Raw genomic sequence first — 22,982 nt, 5'->3', positions numbered from 1 at the left:
TCGGATCTCTGATCACTATAGTACAACGCTCTGATCTCCTCTGATTACTATGGTACAACGCTCGGATCTCTGATCACTATAGTACAACGCTCTGATCTCCTCTGATTACTATGGTACAACGCTCTGATCTCCTCTGATTACTATGGTACAACGCTCTGATCTCCTCTCATCATTATAGTACAACGCACTGATCTCCTCTGATCACTATAGTACAACGCTCTGATCTCCTCTGATCACTATAGTACAACGCTCTGATCTCCTCTGATTACTATAGTACAACTCTCTGATCTCCTCTGATTACTATAGTACAACGCTCTGATCTCCCCTGATCACTATAGTACAACGCTCTGATCTCCTCTGATCACTATAGTACAACGCTCTGATCTCCTCTGATCACTATAGTACAACGCTCTGATCTCCTCTGATCACTATAGTACAACGCTCTGATCTCCTCTGATCACTATAGTACAACGCTCTGATCTCCTCTGATTACTCTGGTACAACGCTCTGCTCTCTGATTTCCCCCTTGCATGATTACTTAGAGGAACAGGGTACAGAATAAGAATAGATATTAGAAGTGAATTCTGTGTTCGCCATGAAAACTCTTTGCAGTTTTGCTATGAAGCACCATCTTCCACCCATCACTACAAGGCTGAGCTGCCATTAGGACACTGCCGGAGCCCCGAATATAGATGGAACTTAGACGGAATATTGTGCAATGCGATGTAAGATAGCATGCAATGCTGGACCAAGCAGTATGGATTCCTCACACAGGTCATCAGCCAACACTCTGCACCAGATTACCAGAAAATATCATGCATAAATGGCTGTCCCAACATGACCCAATCACTGGCCATGACCACAATGTATTCTGTACATGAAGCACTTCAACTCTCAACATGACCCAACCACTGGGCATGACCACAATATACTCTGTATGTAGAGCACTACAACTCCCAACATGACCCAACATCGGACATTACCACAATATACTCTGCACATTGAGCACTACAACTCCCAACATGACCCAACCACCGGCCATGACCACAATATACTCTGTATGTAGAGCACTACAACTCCCAACATGACCCAACATCGGACATTACCACAATATACTCTGCACATTGAGCACTACAACTCCCAACATGACCCAACCACCGGCCATGACCACAATATACTCTTTATACAGAGCACTACAACGCCCAACATGACCCGACTACTAGACATTATCGTTATACAACACTGCTGTACTTTTATACTCTCTACTACTACTCCCAGCAGGCGCAGTGTCCTTCTGCACTAAGTAGCAGTGTGTACTGTGCTGATGTAATCACTTATTGGCCTGAATCTCTCATCTTATTCCATCTCTGCCGGGGCCTGGTTCTGGAGAGGTTCTGTTTTAGAGAAGTTCTGGAGGTTCTGGAGAGGCTTTGGAGAAGTTATGGGGAAGTCATGGAGAAGTTATGGAAGGTTCTGGAGAAGATATGTGGGATTCCGGATAAGTTCTGAATAGGTTCTGGAGAAACTCTGGAGAAGTTCTGTGGATGTTATGGGAGGTTCTGGAGACGTTATGGGGAAGCTATGGAAGGTTCTGGATAGGTTCTGGAAAGGCTCTGGATAAGTTCTGGGGAAGTTATGGAGAAGTTATGGGAGATTCTGGGGAAGTTATGGGAGATTCTGGGGAAGTTATGAAGACGTTATGGGAGGTTCTGGAGAGGCTCTGGAGAAGTCATGGGGAAGTTCTGGATAGGTTCTGGAGAAGTTCTGGATAGGTTCTGGAGAGGCTCTGGGGAAGTTCTGGAGAGGTTATAGGGAGGTTATGGAGAAGTTATGGGGAAGTTATGGGAGGTTCTGGAGAAGTTCTGTTTAGGCTCTGGAGAAGGTCCGGAGAGGTTCTGGAGAAATCCTCCTCCTCCTTCCCCGGAATCATCAGTCTCCACTCTGGTTTTATTATAAGGTAGGACATTCCTTCTCTCCGGCGGCGGGGAGGAATCCTCTGACACATGACTCTTTTTATGATGCATCTTGGCGGAGATGTGTGAGTGTTTTCTGCCTGAGATATAAATAGGAGGTTGCCGCCCAGGCGGCTGCGCAGGAGAGGGATTGCCCCTTTAAGCGGATGGTAAGGAGGGGTCTGCTCCCCGGTTACTGCAGTTCATCCCGCACGTGCCACAAGTAGCACACACAGCAGCAGACACCGCCAGGGATCCCTTACGAGGGGCTGCTATTGTTTGGCTGCTTCCAGCAAGTGCTGAGAGTCTGCAAACTCAATGGGGACCACCAGGGAAACCTTTACGATTAACCCCTTAAGTGCCACCCTATGAAACAAGAGGCTGCACCTCTATCTCCTGCAGTCATTGATGGGGTTTATTTTATGTTTTTTATGTTCCAAGCTCTGACTACTTTAGAAAAAACCCTCCCCCCATCGCTGCCAAATCCCCTTTTAGGATGTTCACGTGGCAGATTTGCAGAAATTTCTGTGACTGTCCCATTGATTTGAGGCCAGTGCTAGCAGGAGCGGTCCCAAAACTAGAAACATAGTTACATAGTGCGGTTTAAAAAGCACACATATCCATCAGCAAAAAATAATAATCCGCAGAAAAAAGTTTGGAAAAGTTTTGCAACTTTTTCATGGGCAGCGTTCCTGTTTGCAATCATACAATGATAATGTAATAGGTCTCACAGCTGAGGGTTTGCAACAATTGTATCTAGTCCAGACAATCCTCATGAGCCAAATACAGCAGCAGCACAAATCTCCCACTCTGATAGTTTGTTACAATGTATCAGTGCAGGTAAAATGTTTCAGTCTGGAGCCCAGAAAAGACTGAGGAGCAGGAGCATCTCCCACCCGCAGCCTTTCTGATTGTGCGTACCCATGTGTCATATAAAAAGTATTCACCCCCATACTGTACGCATAAAAAGTATACACACCCCTGGATTGCCCCCATAAATAAAAAGTATACACACCCCTGGTTGGACTCCATAAATAATAATAAATAAAAGTATACACACCCCTCCATTGTGCCCCCATCCTTAAATAAAAAGTATATACACCCCTGTATCTCCCCCATAAATGAATAGTATACACACCCCTGGAACACCCTCATAAATAAAAAGTATACACACCCCAAGAACACCCTCATAAAGAAAAAAAAAAAATATATATATATATATATATATATATATATATATATATATATACTCACACCCGTGAATTGCCCCCATAAATTAAAAGTATACATACCCCTGGATCACCCCCATAAATAAAAAAGTATACACACCCCTGTATCGAGTCCATAAATACAAAGTATACACACCCCTGGATTGCCCCCATAAATAAAAAAATGGAACACACCCCTGGATCACCCCCACAGACAATAAAAAAAAAGTATACACACCTCTCGATCACCCCCATACAGTGCCCATAAAAAGTATACACCCCCATAAATACATTTTAAAAAAGTATACACAGCTCTGGATCACCACCATAAATAAAAAGTATAGAAACCCCTGGATCGAGTCGATAAATAAAAAGTATGCACACCCCTGGATCGCTCCCATAAAAAGTATACACACCCTTGGATCGCCCCCCCATAAAAAGTATACACACCCTTGGATCGCCCCCCCATAAAAAGTATACACACCCTTGGATCGCCCCCCATAAAAAGTATACACACCCCTGGATCGCCCCCATAAAAAGTATACACACCCCTGGATCGCCCCCATAAAAAGTATACACACCCCTGGATTTGTGTGACTGAATTGTAATGTGAACATGTACAATAAAGAAGTCACCACTACCACAAAGGAGCGGCCGAGTTTCCTGGAGTGACCAAGTCCAGACTGTGAGGCGAGGGTCCCGCGAGGGTCCCATGAGGAGGGATTTTGGAAAAACAATGCAAGTGACTTATTTTACTTAAAATCTGCAACATGGAAAGCTCAAAAAACGCTCATGGTGGGAACGCTGCACCTAGAATTAATGAATACTGGCCAGAAGGGTGGTATTCCCAGCAACATGACCCCGACTAGGCTGTGACCGGGAAGGCGTGCAATCACTTATCTTGCGGCCAGTAACGGCAGGAAATGATGATCCTTTCTGTTCATAAATAGTAGGAAAGTGGTAAAAGCTTCATGGGGATAAATAGTAGTAATATATATTATATCTATAATTATATACACAGGACAAGGAGCCTGGAGGTAAGATGACGTATGAGCTTTACAGCAGCTGCCTGACACTATGCCCCATGTAAAGGCCCCCATACATATTAAATAAGCCGATACTGTTTGGGGTCTTCCTAACCAGTCACAGACAGATGATGTTGGGGAGACGTAAGAATCAGACGGTTGGCAGAGAGAGAAGTCAGAGAGCAGAAGAGAATGATCGGCCGTCAGCTCTCTAATGTGTATGGTCACCTAAAGGCCTGGACCGAAGGGGGCGACCAGGGTGACATAATACAGGAATTCATTTTCCACCTACCTTTCTCTTGTGCCGATGGATATCTCCAATACAATTAGATAGGCTGTTGGGCCCCAGTAACATCCGGGTGCTGCGGGGCCACTCTGCGCTGACCAGGTGGTGCTCCCCCATCAGGATCTTCCTGACATTGTCAGCTCCGGTCACCCTGATCAGCGGACGGCCCAGCAAATGGGTTTTGAAAACACTGCCATATTTTTCTCTTCTGGAGGACTGGAAATTGGAGCCCTGGAGGAAAGATGGAGAAGATGGAAAAGTCATGAGGACGGAGGGCAAAATAAACAGGAAAAGGGGAAAAGGAACAAGAACACGAACAAATAAAAAATAATATGTGACAAGAAAACAAATAAAAATAATATGTGACAAGAAAACAAATAAAAATAATATGTGACAAGTAAACAAATAAAAATAATATGTGACAAGAAAACAAATAAAAATAATATGTGACAAGAAAACAAATAAAAATAATATGTGACAAGTAAACAAATAAAAATAATATGTGACAAGAAAACAAATAAAAATAATATGTGACAAGAAAACAAATAAAAATAATATGTGACAAGTAAACAAATAAAAATAATATGTGACAAGAAAACAAATAAAAATAATATGTGACAAGAAAACAAATAAAAATAATATGTGACAAGTAAACAAATAAAAATAATATGTGACAAGAAAACAAATAAAAATAATATGTGACAAGAAAACAAATAAAAATAATATGTGACAAGTAAACAAATAAAAATAATATGTGACAAGAAAACAAATAAAAATAATATGTGACAAGAAAACAAATAAAAATAATATGTGACAAGAAAACAAATAAAAATAATATGTGACAAGAAAACAAATAAAAATAATATGTGACAAGAAAACAAATAATAATAATATGTGACAAGTAAACAAATAACAATAACATGTGACAAGAAAACAAATAAAAATAACATGTGACAAGAAAACAAATAAAAATAATATGTGACAAGAAAACAAATAATAATAATATGTGACAAGTAAACAAATAATAATATGTGACAAGAAAACAAATAAAAATAATATGTGACAAGAAAACAAATAAAAATAATATGTGACAAGAAAACAAATAAAAATAATATGTGACAAGAAAACAAATAATAATAATATGTGACAAGTAAACAAATAATAATATGTGACAAATAAACAAATAATATATAAGTAAACAAACAATAATATGTGACAAGTAAACAAATAAATAAGTAATCGGCATCGAAAGAGAAATGTGCTAATTAATAGTGATTCCCCTAGAGGGCGCTGCAGAGCTGCCAAAAAAAGGCAAATTATTCACACCGGGGTCAGTAAATATTATTCCATTTTTATAACATCTGCATAATCTGCCACATACAGGAAAATGCAAAAAAGCATCCAGTTATGAGCCAAGACCCAAGAGCTTACACTCGAGTGGGAATCATTCCCTCTCACACTCATTGATACGATACAAATCATTAAATTATATTTAGATCATTTTTACATTTATTCCAAAAATATACAACAGATTTTTTTTTTTTTTTTTTTATTTAACGAAGATATATATTTTTTTTTTTTGCTATTTTTCGTTTTCGGTGGTCTCCTCCGCTATTCGATCTGTTTCAGTCGTACAACTGAAAGCGGCGAATCCTGAGCATTAATGTATTTCCCAGCGGTGGAAGAGAGGCGGGAATGAGGCCCGTCCCGAGTGGCAGCATTGTGCCCGGCGGAGCTGCCAGCCAGCTGGCCCCAGGCAGATACACCATGGATGGAGTAATTACTGTAGGTGTTTGGCCGCGAAGGGTCTCGACGACGTAGAGAAACAGATGTGTCTGGTTCTGCAGACTGGCAGGCGGAATAGTGAAAGGTGCATTGTCTGGGGTCACATACGGAGCCGCAGTCGGGGTGTGAAAGGTTACAGAGCAGCAATCTCAATGATTACAAGGTTTTCCCTCTGCGCCCAGAGTTGGTTTTTGCCTCAATTACCGTCCTCAGGAGCCCAGAACCCTGGAGAACCTGGGACCGGGCGTCTTATAAAGAGCCTCTTCCTTGAAAAGGGAAAAAAAATCCCAGCTTTACCAGACACGTCGCAGGAGTGGAATTTGGTGGAGATGCTCTGCAGAGGGAATTTCAGGCTGGAATGATGGAAAGTGTGTCCTCTGAGGTTGTGGTTATTCGGCTGTCCCAGCACGAGGCGCGTAATGTGACAAAATACACAAACAGACCAAAAGCTACCCACGTCAACACGTCAGAAAAACACACCAGCGAGAAAAAAATAGGAAAATAAGCTCTGGTACACACCAGAAGTCTGCTCCTGGGACTCGAGGGGTCAACCATGCTGCCCCCCGGCCATGGACATCAGACAAATGCTTTCCCAAAAGTCACCATTCTGGTCAATTTGATCAACCACCTAATGTGTATCAGGCTGTCCGGCTTCTTCAGTGGAGAAGGATCAGGCATGTTGGATTTCATCTGTCGGGAACACATGAACGCTCGGACAAGCTGAACTCGCATGTCGGGGACACATGAACGCTCGGACAAGCTGAACTCGCATGTCGGGGACACATGAACGCTCGGACAAGCTGAACTCGCATGTCGGGGACACATGAACGCTCGGACAAGCTGAACTCGCATGTCGGGGACACATGAACGCTCGGACAAGCTGAACTCGCATGTCGGAGGAATAGCCAACGTTTGGCCAATCGCTATCTAACATGGAGACGTTTTGGCCCAACGTTGGCAGCTTAGTCGATATGATGCGGATATGATATTCAATGTAAAAAATAGTGTGAAAAAGGGCTAAGGAAATAAGAGAACCTCAAAGGAAGTCTCCTAAGAACGACACAAAATATGAAGGACAACAAGATCCTTGACCAAACCAAACAGAAACGTCTACAAGGACGACCAAAACGTCACCATAGTCATCGGAGACCATCATTACATGGGACTGCTATGTAAGGGGTAGACTATCACCCCTACTTGACAAAGAAATCCTTTCTATTCCCATTCCACCTGTGCAGGACTTAAAGGGCTTGTTCACCTTTGGGGACAATTTTATTATTATTATTTTTTTTTTTTACTTGGGGTTAAAAATATTTTTTTGCAAATTGAATTTCATTAACAATTTGTCTTCTACATCCTCTGTCTTGCGCTATTGCTGGCTGAAAAATGAGTTAACTGAGAAGCCGTCAGTGAGCTCGCTATGAAGGTCTGACAAAGAACTCTTTTATCTGTCCTTTTCTGAGGTGATTTATGACCACATCAAAGACGAAAGTGCGGGAAAGCAAAGAGTCACTAAAAGCGAAGGTGACACGTTTTTAATTGAATTCAAAGGCAAAAAAAAATGATTAAGTAAAAAAAAAAAGTATCCCCAAAGCTAGACAACCCCTTTAAGGAAACTGATGCGCCTGAGCACAAGGGGTTCCTCATCGATCTCCACTGATCATCTGTGATTGGTGGATAATCCACCAGCAACACTTGTTCTATTTCCCAGCAGCGCCCCCACAGGTGAAGTGGAGCATTACATGGTGCTCACTAGAACCCTCAGGCTTCGTTTTCATTCTGGGCCTCCAGAAAGACGTCCTTTGAGCTTGAGCTCTTCCACCCCTCCACCCGACCTTACAAAATGGCTCTACACAGTTCCTCCAGTATTTTATTTATTATTTTACGTGAAGCAGTCGACTTAGGATAAATAAAAAAAAAAAAACTGCTGAGGTCCCTGAGGAATGACTGCGAGCTCTGTGGGCCATACCATTATGTCGTCTCCCCCCGCAGCTCGGCATCATAAAAACAAATAAGCGTTAATATAATATAAATATGGCCGTAATCTAAGCGCCTCTGTTGCTTGTAGAGAGAAAGAAATCCTCCAGGGTCCCGCAGGCAAACAGAAGTGCGGTTGTGGAGTTCTCAGAGTTCAGGTGACCGTGTTTCTGATCTACGTAAATATAATTAAAGTCGTTTTTGTGCCATTAATAAAGAGATATTTGTACAACATTTCCACAGCAGCACAAAGACCACCTTTATATGGCGGCAGCTTCCACCGGAGTCCAATTTATACAAAAAAAAAAAAAAAAAATTGTATTTTTAGCCTTCGACTGTTTTTGGATGGAGCCTGTGGAAAAAGGAATCTACCGTGTGCCGCCCCCATCACCGTAGACGCGCTGCACCCGAAACGTGTCACCGACTGCGCTGCATGTCACACGGGAGGCGAGGGGTTAACTGACACGTATGGCGTACACCCAGCCTACTTTACATAAAGGGGCTATCATGTATGAGGAGGTTCTGCAGCAGCTGAGGCGCATGATGAGGTTCTGCAGCAGCTGAGGTGTATGATGAGGTTCTGGAGCAGCTGAGGTGTATGAGCAGGTTCTGCAGCAGCTGAGGTGTATGATGAGGTTCTGCAGCAGCTGAGGTGTATGAGCAGGTTCTGCAGCAGCTGAGGTGTATGAGCAGGTTCTGCAGCAGCTGAGGTGCATGGTGAGGTTCTGCAGCAGCTGAGGTGTATGAGGAGGTTCTGCAGCAGCTGAGGTGTATGATGAGGTTCTGCAGCAGCTGAGGTGTATGAGCAGGTTCTGCAGCAGCTGAGGTGTATGAGCAGGTTCTGCAGCAGCTGAGGTGCATGGTGAGGTTCTGCAGCAGCTGAGGTGTATGAGGAGGTTCTGCAGCAGCTGAGGTGTATGATGAGGTTCTGCAGCAGCTGAGGTGTATTATAAGGTTCTGCAGCAGCTGAGGTGTATTATGAGGTTCTGCAGCAGCTGAGGTGTATGAGGAGGTTCTGCAGTAGCTGAGGTGTATGAGGAGGTTCTGCAGCAGCTGAGGTGTATGAGCAGGTTCTGCAGCAGCTGAGGTGTATGAGCAGGTTCTGCAGCAGCTGAGGTGTATGAGCAGGTTCTGCAGCAGCTGAGGTGTATGAGGAGGTTCTGCAGCAGCTGAGGTGCATGGTGAGGTTCTGCAGCAGCTGAGGTGTATGAGGAGGTTCTGCAGCAGCTGAGGTGTATGAGGAGGTTCTGCAGCAGCTGAGGTGTATGAGGAGGTTCTGCAGCAGCTGAGGTGTATGAGGAGGTTCTGCAGCAGCTGAGGTGTATGAGGAGGTTCTGCAGCAGCTGAGGTGTATGAGGAGGTTCTGCAGCAGCTGAGGTGTATGAGGAGGTTCTGCAGCAGCTGAGGTGTATGAGGAGGTGCTGCAGCAGCTGAGGTGTATGAGGAGGTTCTGCAGCAGCTGAGGTGTATGAGGAGGTTCTGCAGCAGCTGAGGTGTATGAGGAGGTTCTGCAGCAGCTGAGGTGCATGGTGAGGTTCTGCAGCAGCTGAGGTGTATGAGCAGGTTCTGCAGCAGCTGAGGTGCATGGTGAGGTTCTGCAGCAGCTGAGGTGTATGAGGAGGTTCTGCAGCAGCTGAGGTGTATGATGAGGTTCTGCAGCAGCTGAGGTGTATTATAAGGTTCTGCAGCAGCTGAGGTGTATTATGAGGTTCTGCAGCAGCTGAGGTGTATGAGGAGGTTCTGCAGCAGCTGAGGTGTATGAGGAGGTTCTGCAGCAGCTGAGGTGTATGAGGAGGTTCTGCAGCAGCTGAGGTGTATGATGAGGTTCTGCAGCAGCTGAGGTGTATGAGCAGGTTCTGCAGCAGCTGAGGTGTATGAGCAGGTTCTGCAGCAGCTGAGGTGCATGGTGAGGTTCTGCAGCAGCTGAGGTGTATGAGGAGGTTCTGCAGCAGCTGAGGTGTATGAGGAGGTTCTGCAGCAGCTGAGGTGTATGAGGAGGTTCTGCAGCAGCTGAGGTGTATGAGGAGGTTCTGCAGCAGCTGAGGTGTATGAGGAGGTTCTGCAGCAGTTGAGGTGTATGAGGAGGTTCTGCAGCAGCTGAGGTGTATGAGGAGGTTCTGCAGCAGCTGAGGTGTATGATGAGGTTCTGCAGCAGCTGAGGTGTATGAGGAGGTTCTGCAGCAGCTGAGGTGTATGAGGAGGTTCTGCAGCAGCTGAGGTGTATGAGGAGGTTCTGCAGCAGCTGAGGTGTATGAGGAGGTTCTGCAGCAGCTGAGGTGTATGAGGAGGTTCTGCAGCAGCTGAGGTGTATGAGGAGGTGCTGCAGCAGCTGAGGTGTATGAGGAGGTTCTGCAGCAGCTGAGGTGTATGAGGAGGTTCTGCAGCAGCTGAGGTGTATGAGGAGGTTCTGCAGCAGCTGAGGTGCATGGTGAGGTTCTGCAGCAGCTGAGGTGTATGAGCAGGTTCTGCAGCAGCTGAGGTGCATGGTGAGGTTCTGCAGCAGCTGAGGTGTATGAGGAGGTTCTGCAGCAGCTGAGGTGTATGATGAGGTTCTGCAGCAGCTGAGGTGTATTATAAGGTTCTGCAGCAGCTGAGGTGTATTATGAGGTTCTGCAGCAGCTGAGGTGTATGAGGAGGTTCTGCAGTAGCTGAGGTGTATGAGGAGGTTCTGCAGCAGCTGAGGTGTATGAGGAGGTTCTGCAGCAGCTGAGGCGCATGGTGAGGTTCTGCAGCAGCTGAGGTGTATGAGGAGGTTCTGCAGCAGCTGAGGTGTATGATGAGGTTCTGCAGCAGCTGAGGTGTATGAGCAGGTTCTGCAGCAGCTGAGGTGTATGAGCAGGTTCTGCAGCAGCTGAGGTGCATGGTGAGGTTCTGCAGCAGCTGAGGTGTATGAGGAGGTTCTGCAGCAGCTGAGGTGTATGAGGAGGTTCTGCAGCAGCTGAGGTGTATGAGGAGGTTCTGCAGCAGCTGAGGTGTATGAGGAGGTTCTGCAGCAGCTGAGGTGTATGAGGAGGTTCTGCAGCAGTTGAGGTGTATGAGGAGGTTCTGCAGCAGCTGAGGTGTATGAGGAGGTTCTGCAGCAGCTGAGGTGTATGATGAGGTTCTGCAGCAGCTGAGGTGTATGAGGAGGTTCTGCAGCAGCTGAGGTGTATGAGGAGGTTCTGCAGCAGCTGAGGTGTATGAGGAGGTTCTGCAGCAGCTGAGGTGTATGAGGAGGTTCTGCAGCAGCTGAGGTGTATGTGTACAGTACTCCTGAGGGTCCTGTGTGAGCAGGCAGCTTGGTGTGAATCAGTGACCGCCATGCTCCCCTCCCCGGACCCCTGAGCCCCGGCAGTATTTGGTACATATCTCGGGGGCGGTCGGACCCCTGTTACAGACCTTGCACTGGGGCCAGGCGCTCCTCGTTACTCCTCTGTCAGTGGGAAATATCCGACAATCCCACAGTGACAGAATGCCGCCATACAGGGCACAATGCCGCCATACAGGGCACAATGATATCAGCGCTACATGAAGGGCTGAGCATCGATTACTTACAGATGTTTTCTTATTAATCTTTCTTTTCCATTGTATATTCACCACCCGGACTCCATGAATAAACAGGAGGCCCATTCATAAATCTCTCCATCAGCTGCCACAGATTTAATATGGCACTTCACTAATTAGCATTTTTAAAGGGACGGGTCAGAATTAGCAACCATCTGAGCCTATCGTAAAGCTGACTTTGTGTTTTCCTCCTGAGATCTGCAGATCGGATAAATCTGGCGTTTGTCGCTTTGGATCACGTTCCTGGGATCCTCCGGATTCTACATTTGTTTTTGGTTCTTGTGAAAACAGATGATCGGTGACACCTATTGGTCACGTGGAATATTACAGTCCTGATCACAAATATTTACGCGTCAATCTGTGCGAACTGGAGGTAACAGTGACCCCAGATAATAGTGGTAGACTGAATCCATTGTCTCATGTCATTATCATCGCATGGACAATAGTCAGGCAGAAAAGTCACAAACTATAAAAGTTCTGTAACTTTCCAATACACTTGGCTGTGAGTTGTTTCCCGTTTTCTGCTTGCCGTCAGTGAATATGAGCACTGTTGTTAACACCTACTACACACATGCCCCTACACCTAATATTCTCACAGCTGACTGTTTGCTACAATGTTTACCAGTGGAGATAAAGCAGGCAGCACAAATGTATCCAGACAGTTTGTTACAATGTATGAGTATATACCTAGATAATGTATCCACCGGGTATATACCCATATAATGTATCCACCGGGTATATACTCATATCATGTATCCACCGGGTATATACCCATATAATGTATCCACCGGGTATATACCCATATAATGTATCCTCTGGGTATATACCCATATAATGTATCCACCAGGTATATACCCATATCATGTATCCACCGGGTATATACTCATATCATGTATCCACCGGGTATATACTCATATCATGTATCCACTGGGAATATACTCATATACTGTATCCACCGGGTATATACCCATATCATGTATCCACCGGGTATTTACTCATATCATGTATCCACCGGGTATATACCCATATAATGTATCCACCGGGTATATACCCATATAATGTATCCACCGGGTATATACTCATATAATGTATCCACCGGGTATATACCCATATAATGTATCCACCGGGTATATACCCATATAATGTATCCACCGGGTATATACTCATATAATGTATCCACCGGGTATATACCCGTATAATGTATACACCGGGTATATACCCATATCATGTATCCACCGGGTATATACTCATATCATGTATCCACCGGGTATATACTCATATCATGTATCCATCGGGTATATACTCACATAATGTATCCACCGGGTATATACTCACATAATGTATCCACCGGGTATATACTCACATAATGTATCCACCGGGTATATACTCACATAATGTATCCACCGGGTATATACCCATATAATGTATCCACCGGGTATATACTCATATAATGTATCCACCGGGTATATACCCATATAATGTATCCACCGGGTATATACCCATATAATGTATCCACCGGGTATATACCCATATCATGTATCCACCGGGTATATACCCATATCATGTATCCACCGGGTATATACCCATATAATGTATACACAGGGTACATAATAGATAGATAATAGATAGATGATAGATAATAGATAGATAATATACAGATAATAGATAGATAATAGATAGATAATAGATAATAGATAGATAATATACAGATAATAGATAGATAATAGATAGATAATAGATAGATAATAGATAGATGATAGATAATAGATAGATAATAGATAGATAATAGATAGATGATAGATAGATGATAGATAATAGATAGATAATTGATAGATAGATGATAGATAGATAATAGATAGATGATAGATAATAGATAGATAATAGATAGATAATAGATAGATGATAGATAGATGATAGATAATAGATAGATAATAGATAGATGATAGATAGATAATAGATAGATGATAGATAATAGATAGATGATAGATAGATGATAGATAGATGATAGATAATAGATGATAGATAATAGATGATAGATAATAGATAATAGATAGATAATAGATAGATAATAGATAGATAATAGATAGATAATAGATAGATGATAGATAGATGATAGATAATAGATAGATAATTGATAGATAGATAATAGATAGATAATAGATAGATGATAGATAATAGATAGATAATAGATAGATAATAGATAGATGATAGATAGATGATAGATAATAGATAGATAATAGATAGATGATAGATAGATAATAGATAGATGATAGATAATAGATAGATGATAGATAGATGATAGATAGATGATAGATAATAGATGATAGATAATAGATGATAGATAATAGATAATAGATAGATAATAGATAGATAATAGATAATAGATAGATGGTAGATAATAGATAATAGATAGATAGATAATAGATAATAGATGATAGATAATAGATAGATAATAGATAATAGATAGATAATAGATAGATAATAGATAATAGATAGATAATAGATAGATAACAGATAGATGATAGATAGATAATAGATAGATAATAGATAGATAATAGATAGATAATAGATAATAGATAGATAATAGATAGATAATAGATAGATAATAGATAGATAATAGATAGATGATAGATAATAGATAGATAATAGATAATAGATAGATAATAGATAGATAATAGATAATAGATAGATGATAGATAGATAATAGATAATAGATAGATAATAGATAGATAATAGATAGATAATAGATAGATAATAGATAATAGATAGATGATAGATAGATAATAGATAGATAATAGATAGATAATAGATAGATAATAGATAATAGATAGATAATAGATAGATAATAGATAATAGATAGATGATAGATAATAGTTAATCTATGCACTTTTTGGGTTACTATAGATTTTGTCTGTTTTGCATATGATTATTACACTGTTGCCCCCCACTTTTGGCTGTTTATGGGGGTCCTCCTCTGGGGGCTGTACACACCGGCACATACTATTACAGCGGCTTCACCTTGTCATCCGTCACTAGCCTATGGATCCACATCCATCTTCCCCTTCTCCCATTAATGAGAACTTTGTCTCTAGCACTTCCCGGGGGCGCAGGGGTTAACTCCAGGACCCCACATGAGACGCAGCGGGCATTAACCCCTCTGTGCCCAGCCCTGGCTATATGCTCTGATCGGGGGGCAGTGTGTATCGGGGGGGCTGTAGAGCGCGGCACGTGCCCGGGGCGGATACAATGTATCACAGCCGTTAACCCCTCAGTCGCGGGTGACTTCGCCGCCTCGATCACTAGTGATGATGATGATGGGGCTGCGCTCTCTGTTATCTGCTCTCTGCGCCTTAAAGGGGCAAAGCCAAGCTTACTGGCAGCTTCCCCACACACACTGTGCGGCACACGAGCGGCCTGTCTGCGACATGTGGGACCCACCAGGCGCAATCACCGGCATCTGCCGGCCAGGAGCCGGGAGCCCTGTCACTGCCGGCACTTCCCAGGCTACAACACACACAGCCATTGCAAGAGATACTGCCCTGTATAAGTGCAGAAGTGTATGGACAGCAGCCCCTGAGAGCGCTATACAGATCTCACTGCACCCCTGTATAACAGCAGATCACTGATACCACCCCCACACTGCACCAGCCCCCCACTGATACTGCCCCATCCAGCCCCCCACTGATACTGCCCCATCCAGCCCCCCACTGATACCGCCCCATCCAGCCCCCCACTGATACTGCCCCATCCAGCCCCCCACTGATACTGCCCCATCCAGCCCCCCACTGATACCGCCCCATCCAGTCCCCCACTGATACCGCCCCATCCAGCCCCCCACTGATACTGCCCCATCCAGCCCCCCACTGATACCGCCCCATCCAGCCCCCCACTGATACCGCCCCATCCAGCCCCCCACTGATACTGCCCCATCCAGCCCCCCACTGATACTGCCCCATCCAGCCCCCCACTGATACCGCCCCATCCAGCCCCGCACTGATACTGCCCCATCCAGCCCCCCACTGACACTGCCCCATCCAGCCCCCCACTGACACTGCCCCATCCAGCCCCCCACTGATACCGCCCCATCCAGCCCCCCACTGATACTGCCCCATCCAGCCCCGCACTGATACCGCCCCATCCAGCCCCCCACTGATACCGCCCCATCCAGCATCGCACTGATACCGCCCCATCCAGCACCGCACTGATACCGCCCCATCCAGCCCCCCACTGACACTGCCCCATCCAGCCCCCCACTGATACCGCCCCATCCAGCCCCGCACTGATACCGCCCCATCCAGCCCCGCACTGATACTGCCCCATCCAGCCCCGCACTGATACTGCCCCATCCAGCCCCGCACTGATACTGCCCCATCCAGCCCCCCACTGATACCGCCCCATCCAGCCCCGCACTGATACTGCCCCATCCAGCCCCGCACTGATACCGCCCCATCCAGCCCCGCACTGACACCGCCCCATCCAGCCCCCCACTGATACTGCCCCATCCAGCCCCGCACTGATACCGCCCTATCCAGCCCCGCACTGACACTGCCCCATCCAGCCCCGCACTGACACCGCCCCATCCAGCCCCGCACTGATACCGCCCCATCCAGCCCCGCACTGACACTGCCCCATCCAGCCCCGCACTGACACTGCCCCATCCAGCCCCGCACTGATACCGCCCCATTCAGCATCGCACTGACACCGCCCCATCCAGCCCCCCACTGACACTGCCCCATCCAGCCCCCCACTGATACCGCCCCATCCAGCCCCGCACTGATACCGCCCCATCCAGCCCCGCACTGACACCGCCCCATCCAGCCCCGCACTGATACTGCCCCATCCAGCCCCGCACTGACACTGCCCCATCCAGCCCCCCACTGATACTGCCCCATCCAGCCCCGCACTGACACCGCCCCATCCAGCCCCGCACTGACACCGCCCCATCCAGCCCCGCACTGACACTGCCCCATCCAGCCCCCCACTGATACCGCCCCATCCAGCCCCCCACTGATACCGCCCCATCCAGCCCCGCACTGATACTGCCCCATCCAGCCCCGCACTGATACTGCCCCATCCAGCCCCGCACTGACACTGCCCCATCCAGCCCCCCACTGATACTGCCCCATCCAGCCCCGCACTGACACTGCCCCATCCAGCCCCGCACTGACACTGCCCCATCCAGCCCCCCACTGATACTGCCCCATCCAGCCCCGCACTGATACTGCCCCATCCAGCCCCGCACTGATACCGCCCCATCCAGCCCCGCACTGACACTGCCCCATCCAGCCCCGCACTGATACTGCCCCATCCAGCCCCGCACTGATACCGCCCCATCCAGCCCCCCACTGACACTGCCCCATCCAGCCCCGCACTGATACCGATCCCATCGAGCCCCGCACTGAAACCGCGCCATCCAGCCCCGCACTGATACCGCCCCATCCAGCCCCCCACTGACACTGCCCCATCCAGCCCCGCACTGACACTGCCCCATCCAGCCCCGCACTGATACCGCCCCATCCAGCCCCCCACTGACACCGCCCCATCCAGCCCCGCACTGACACTGCCCCATCCAGCCCCCCACTGATACCGCCCCATCCAGCCCCGCACTGACACTGCCCCATCCAGCCCCGCACTGATACTGCCCCATCCAGCCCCGCACTGATACTGCCCCATCCAGCCCCGCACTGACACTGCCCCATCCAGCCCCCCACTGATACTGCCCCATCCAGCCCCGCACTGACACTGCCCCATCCAGCCCCGCACTGACACTGCCCCATCCAGCCCCCCACTGATACTGCCCCATCCAGCCCCGCACTGATACTGCCCCATCCAGCCCCGCACTGATACCGCCCCATCCAGCCCCGCACTGACACTGCCCCATCCAGCCCCGCACTGATACTGCCCCATCCAGCCCCGCACTGATACCGCCCCATCCAGCCCCCCACTGACACTGCCCCATCCAGCCCCGCACTGATACCGATCCCATCGAGCCCCGCACTGAAACCGCGCCATCCAGCCCCGCACTGATACCGCCCCATCCAGCCCCCCACTGACACTGCCCCATCCAGCCCCGCACTGACACTGCCCCATCCAGCCCCGCACTGATACCGCCCCATCCAGCCCCCCACTGACACCGCCCCATCCAGCCCCGCACTGACACTGCCCCATCCAGCCCCCCACTGATACCGCCCCATCCAGCCCCGCACTGACACTGCCCCATCCAGCCCTGCACTGATACTGCCCCATCCAGCCCCGCACTGATACCGTCCCATCCAGCCCCGCACTGACACCGCCCCATCCAGCCCCGCACTGACACCGCCCCATCCAGCCCCGCACTGACACTGCCCCATCCAGCCCCGCACTGATACTGCCCCATCCAGCCCCGCACTGATACTGCCCCATCCAGCCCCGCACTGATACTGCCCCATCCAGCCCCGCACTGACACTGCCCCATCCAGCCCCGCACTGATACTGCCCCATCCAGCCCCGCACTGATACTGCCCCATCCAGCCCCGCACTGATACTGCCCCATCCAGCCCCGCACTGATACTGCCCCATCCAGCCCCCCACTGATACCGCCCCATCCAGCCCCGCACTGACACCGCCCCATCCAGCCCCGCACTGACACTGCCCCATCCAGCCCCCCACTGATACTGCCCCATCCAGCCCCCCACTGATACCGCCCCATCCAGCCCCCCACTGATACCGCCCCATCCAGCCCCCCACTGATACTGCCCCATCCAGCCCCCCACTGATACCGCCCCATCCAGCCCCGCACTGATACTGCCCCATCCAGCCCCCCACTGATACCGCCCCATCCAGCCCCCCACTGATACTGCCCCATCCAGCCCCGCACTGACACCGCCCCATCCAGCCCCCCACTGATACCGCCCCATCCAGCCCCCCACTGATACTGCCCCATCCAGCCCCGCACTGATACTGCCCCATCCAGCCCCGCACTGATACTGCCCCATCCAGCCCCGCACTGACACTGCCCCATCCAGCCCCGCACTGATACTGCCCCATCCAGCCCCGCACTGATACTGCCCCATCCAGCCCCGCACTGATACTGCCCCATCCAGCCCCGCACTGATACTGCCCCATCCAGCCCCCCACTGATACCGCCCCATCCAGCCCCGCACTGACACCGCCCCATCCAGCCCCGCACTGACACTGCCCCATCCAGCCCCCCACTGATACTGCCCCATCCAGCCCCCCACTGATACCGCCCCATCCAGCCCCCCACTGATACCGCCCCATCCAGCCCCCCACTGATACTGCCCCATCCAGCCCCCCACTGATACCGCCCCATCCAGCCCCGCACTGATACTGCCCCATCCAGCCCCCCACTGATACCGCCCCATCCAGCCCCCCACTGATACTGCCCCATCCAGCCCCGCACTGACACCGCCCCATCCAGCCCCCCACTGATACCGCCCCATCCAGCCCGCACTGATACTGCCCCATCCAGCCCCGCACTGACACCGCCCCATCCAGCCCCCCACTGATACTGCCCCATCCAGCCCCGCACTGACACCGCCCCATCCAGCCCCGCACTGACACCGCCCCATCCAGCCCCCCACTGATACTGCCCCATCCAGCCCCGCACTGATACCGCCCCATCCAGCCCCGCACTGACACCGCCCCATCCAGCCCCCCACTGATACTGCCCCATCCAGCCCCGCACTGACACCGCCCCATCCAGCCCCCCACTGATACTGCCCCATCCAGCCCCCCACTGATACCGCCCCATCCAGCCCCCCACTGATACCGCCCCATCCAGCCCCCCACTGATACTGCCCCATCCAGCCCCCCACTGATACCGCCCCATCCAGCCCCGCACTGACACTGCCCCATCCAGCCCCCCACTGATACCGCCCCATCCAGCCCCCCACTGATACCGCCCCATCCAGCCCCACACTGCACGGCTAATATCACATTGTATCACAGAGAAAGATCACTGCTATTACAGAGCAGTCACTGATAATACATTGTGCTATATACAGCACCATCACCTTTATTACACTGGATTACAGCTCACTGACAATTACCTGTCACCTCATTACTCAACCGTCACCTGTCCTAATAACCCATAATAACCCCCCCTGCATCACACAACTCCTGAACTACAATGCTCAGCAGTCTCACTATGATATTACACACCACAGTATACACAAATATACACCCTGATATTACATATACATATATATATATATATATATATATATATATATATATATATATATATATATATATATAAACAGTGGGGTAAACAAGTATTTGTTACACTGCCGATTTTGCAAGTTTTCCCACCTACAAAGAATGGAGAGGGCTGTAATTTTTATCGTAGGTCACTTCACCTGTGAGAGACAGAATCTAAGAATAAAAACCAGAAAATCACATTGTAAGATTGTTACACAATTAAATTACATTTTATTGCATGAAATAAGTATTTGATCACCGACCAACCAGCAAGAATTCTGCCTCTCACAGACCTGTTAGTTTTTCTTTAAAAAGCCTCCTACTCTGGACTCATTACCTGTATTAATTGCACCTGTTTGAACTCGTTACCTGTATAGAAGACACCTGTCCACTCACTCAATCACACTCCAACCTCTCCACCATGGCCAAGACCAAAGACCTGTCTAAGGACACCAGGTACAAAATTGTAGACCTGCACAAGGCTGGGATGGGCTACAGGACAATAGGCAAGCCGCTTGGTGAGAAGGCAACAACTGTTGGTGCAATTATTAGAAAATGGAAGAAACACAAGATGACTGTCAATCTTTCTCAGTCTGGGGCTCCATGCAAGATCTTGCCTCGTGGTGTAAGGATGAATCAGTCCAGAACTACACCGGAGGACCTGGTCAATGACCTGAAGAGAGCTGGGACCACAGTCTCAAACATTACCGTTAGTAACACATTATGCCGTCATGGAATAAAATCCTGAAGGGCACTCAAGGTCCCCCTGCTCATGCCAGCACATGTCTAGGCCCGTTTGAAGTTCGCCAATGACCATCTGGATGATCCAGAGGAGGCATGGGAGAAGGTCATGTGGTCAGATAAGACCAAAATAGAACTTTTTTATATCAATTCCACTCGCCATGTTTGGAGGAAGAAGAAGGATGAATATAACCCCAAGAACACCATCCCAATCGTGAAGCATGGTGGGGGAAACATCATACTTGCACCATATTGAAGGGAGGATGGATGGGGTCATGTATCGTGACATTTTGGCCAACAACCTCCTTCCCTCCGTAAGAGCATTGAAGATGGGTCATGGCTGGGTTTTCTAGCATGACCATGACCCGAAACACACAGCCAGGGCAACTAAGGAGCGGCTCTGTAAGAAGCATTTCAAGGTCCTGGAGTGGCCTAGCCAGTCTCCAGACCTGAACCCAATAGAAAATCTTTGGAGGGAGCTGAAACTCAATGTTTCCCAGCGACAGCCCCGAAACCTGAAAGATCTGGAGAAGATCTGTATGGAGGAGGGGGCCAAAATCCCTGCTGCAGCGTGTGCAAACCTGGTCAAGAACTGCAGGAAACGTCTGATCTCTGTAATTGCAAACAAAGGTTTCTGGACCAAATATTAAGTTCTGTTTTTCTATTGTATCAAATACTTATTTCATGCAACAAAATGCTAATTAATTATATAAAAATCCTACAATGTGATTTTCTGGTTTTTATTTTTAGATTCTGTCTCTCACAGGTGAAGTCTACGATAAAAATTACAGACCTCTCCATTCTATGTAGGTGGGAAAATTTGCAAAATCTGCAATGTATCAAATAAATATTTTTCCCACTGTATATATATACAGTACAGACCAAAAGTTTGGACACACCTTCTCATTTAAAGATTTTTCTGTATTTTCATGACTTTGAAAATTGTACATTCACACTGAAGGCATCAAAACTATGAATTACCACATGTGGAATTATATACTTAACAAAAAAGTGTGAAACAACTGAAAATATGTCTTATATTCTAGGTTCTTCAAAGTAGCCACCTTTTGCTTTGATGACTGCTTTGCACACTCTTGGCATTCTCTTGATGAGCTTCAAGAGGTAGTCACCGGAAATGTTTTTCACTTCACAGGTGTGCCCTGTCAGGTTTAATAAGTGGGATTTCTTGCCTTATAAATGGGGTTGGGACCATCAGTTGTGTTGTGCAGAAGTCTGGTGGATACACAGCTGATAGTCCTACTGAATAGACTGTTAGAATTTGTATTATGGCAAGAAAAAAGCAGCTAAGTAAAGAAAAACGAGTGGCCATCATTACTTTAAGAAATGAAGGTCAGTCAGTGCGAAAAATTGGGCAAACTTTGAAAGTGTCCCCAAGTGGAGTTGCAAAAAACATCAAGAGCTACAAAGAAACTGGCTCAGATGAGGACCGCCCCAGGAAAGGAAGACCAAGAGTCACCTCTGCTTCTGAGGATAAGTTTATCCGAGTCACCAGCCTCAGAAATCGCAGGTTAACAGCAGCTCAGATTAGAGACCAGGTCAATGCCACACAGAGTTCTAGCAGCAGACACATCTCTACAACAACTGTTAAGAGGAGACTTTGTGCAGCAGGCCTTCATGGTAAAATAGCTGCTAGGAAACCACTGCTAAGGACAGGCAACAAGCAGAAGAGACTTGTTTGGGCTAAAGAACACAAGGAATGGACATTAGACCAGTGGAAATCTGTGCTTTGGTCTGATGAGTCCAAATTTGAGATCTTTGGTTCCAACCACCGTGTCTTTGTGCGACGCAGAAAAGGTGAACGGATGGACTCTACATGCCTGGTTTCCACCGTGAAGCATGGAGGAGGAGGTGTGATGGTGTGGGGGGGCTTTGCTGGAGACACTGTTGGGAATTTATTCAAAATTGAAGGCATACTGAACCAGCATGGCTACCACAGCATCTTGCAGCGGCATGCTATTCCATCCGGTTTGCGTTTAGTTGGACCATCATTTATTTTTCAACAGGACAATGACCCCAAACACCTCCAGGCTGTGTAAGGGCTATTTGACCAAGAAGAAGAGTGATGGGGTGCTACGCCAGATGACCTGGCCTCCACAGTCACCAGACCTGAACCCAATCGAGATGGTTTGGGGTGAGCTGGACCGCAGAGTGAAGGCAAAAGGGCCAACAAGTGCTAAGCATCTCTGGGAACTCCTTCAAGACTGTTGGAAGACCATTTCCGGTGACTACTTCTTGAAGCTCA

General features: G+C 47.8%; 1 protein-coding gene across 1 annotated transcript in view; it reads right to left on the bottom strand.

Annotated features, from left to right (window-relative positions):
* The window catches only part of CYP26B1 (cytochrome P450 family 26 subfamily B member 1), a 215,725-nt gene that overhangs the window by 15,471 nt on the left and 177,272 nt on the right, over positions 1-22,982 (bottom strand). Inside the window, exon 3 of the mRNA XM_073649516.1 lies at positions 4,478-4,702. Within this exon, the coding sequence (XP_073505617.1) occupies positions 4,478-4,702 (225 nt within the window). The remainder of the gene's footprint in view (positions 1-4,477; positions 4,703-22,982) is intronic.

The sequence above is a fragment of the Phyllobates terribilis genome, unplaced genomic scaffold (genome assembly GCF_046119375.1).
Source record: "Phyllobates terribilis strain yellow unplaced genomic scaffold, ASM4611937v1 Scaffold_1__5_contigs__length_1240528914, whole genome shotgun sequence".
Lineage (NCBI taxonomy): Eukaryota > Metazoa > Chordata > Amphibia > Anura > Dendrobatidae > Phyllobates > Phyllobates terribilis.
Note: the sequence above shows the minus strand (reverse complement) of the source record. Positions and strands in the feature narration are given on the sequence as shown.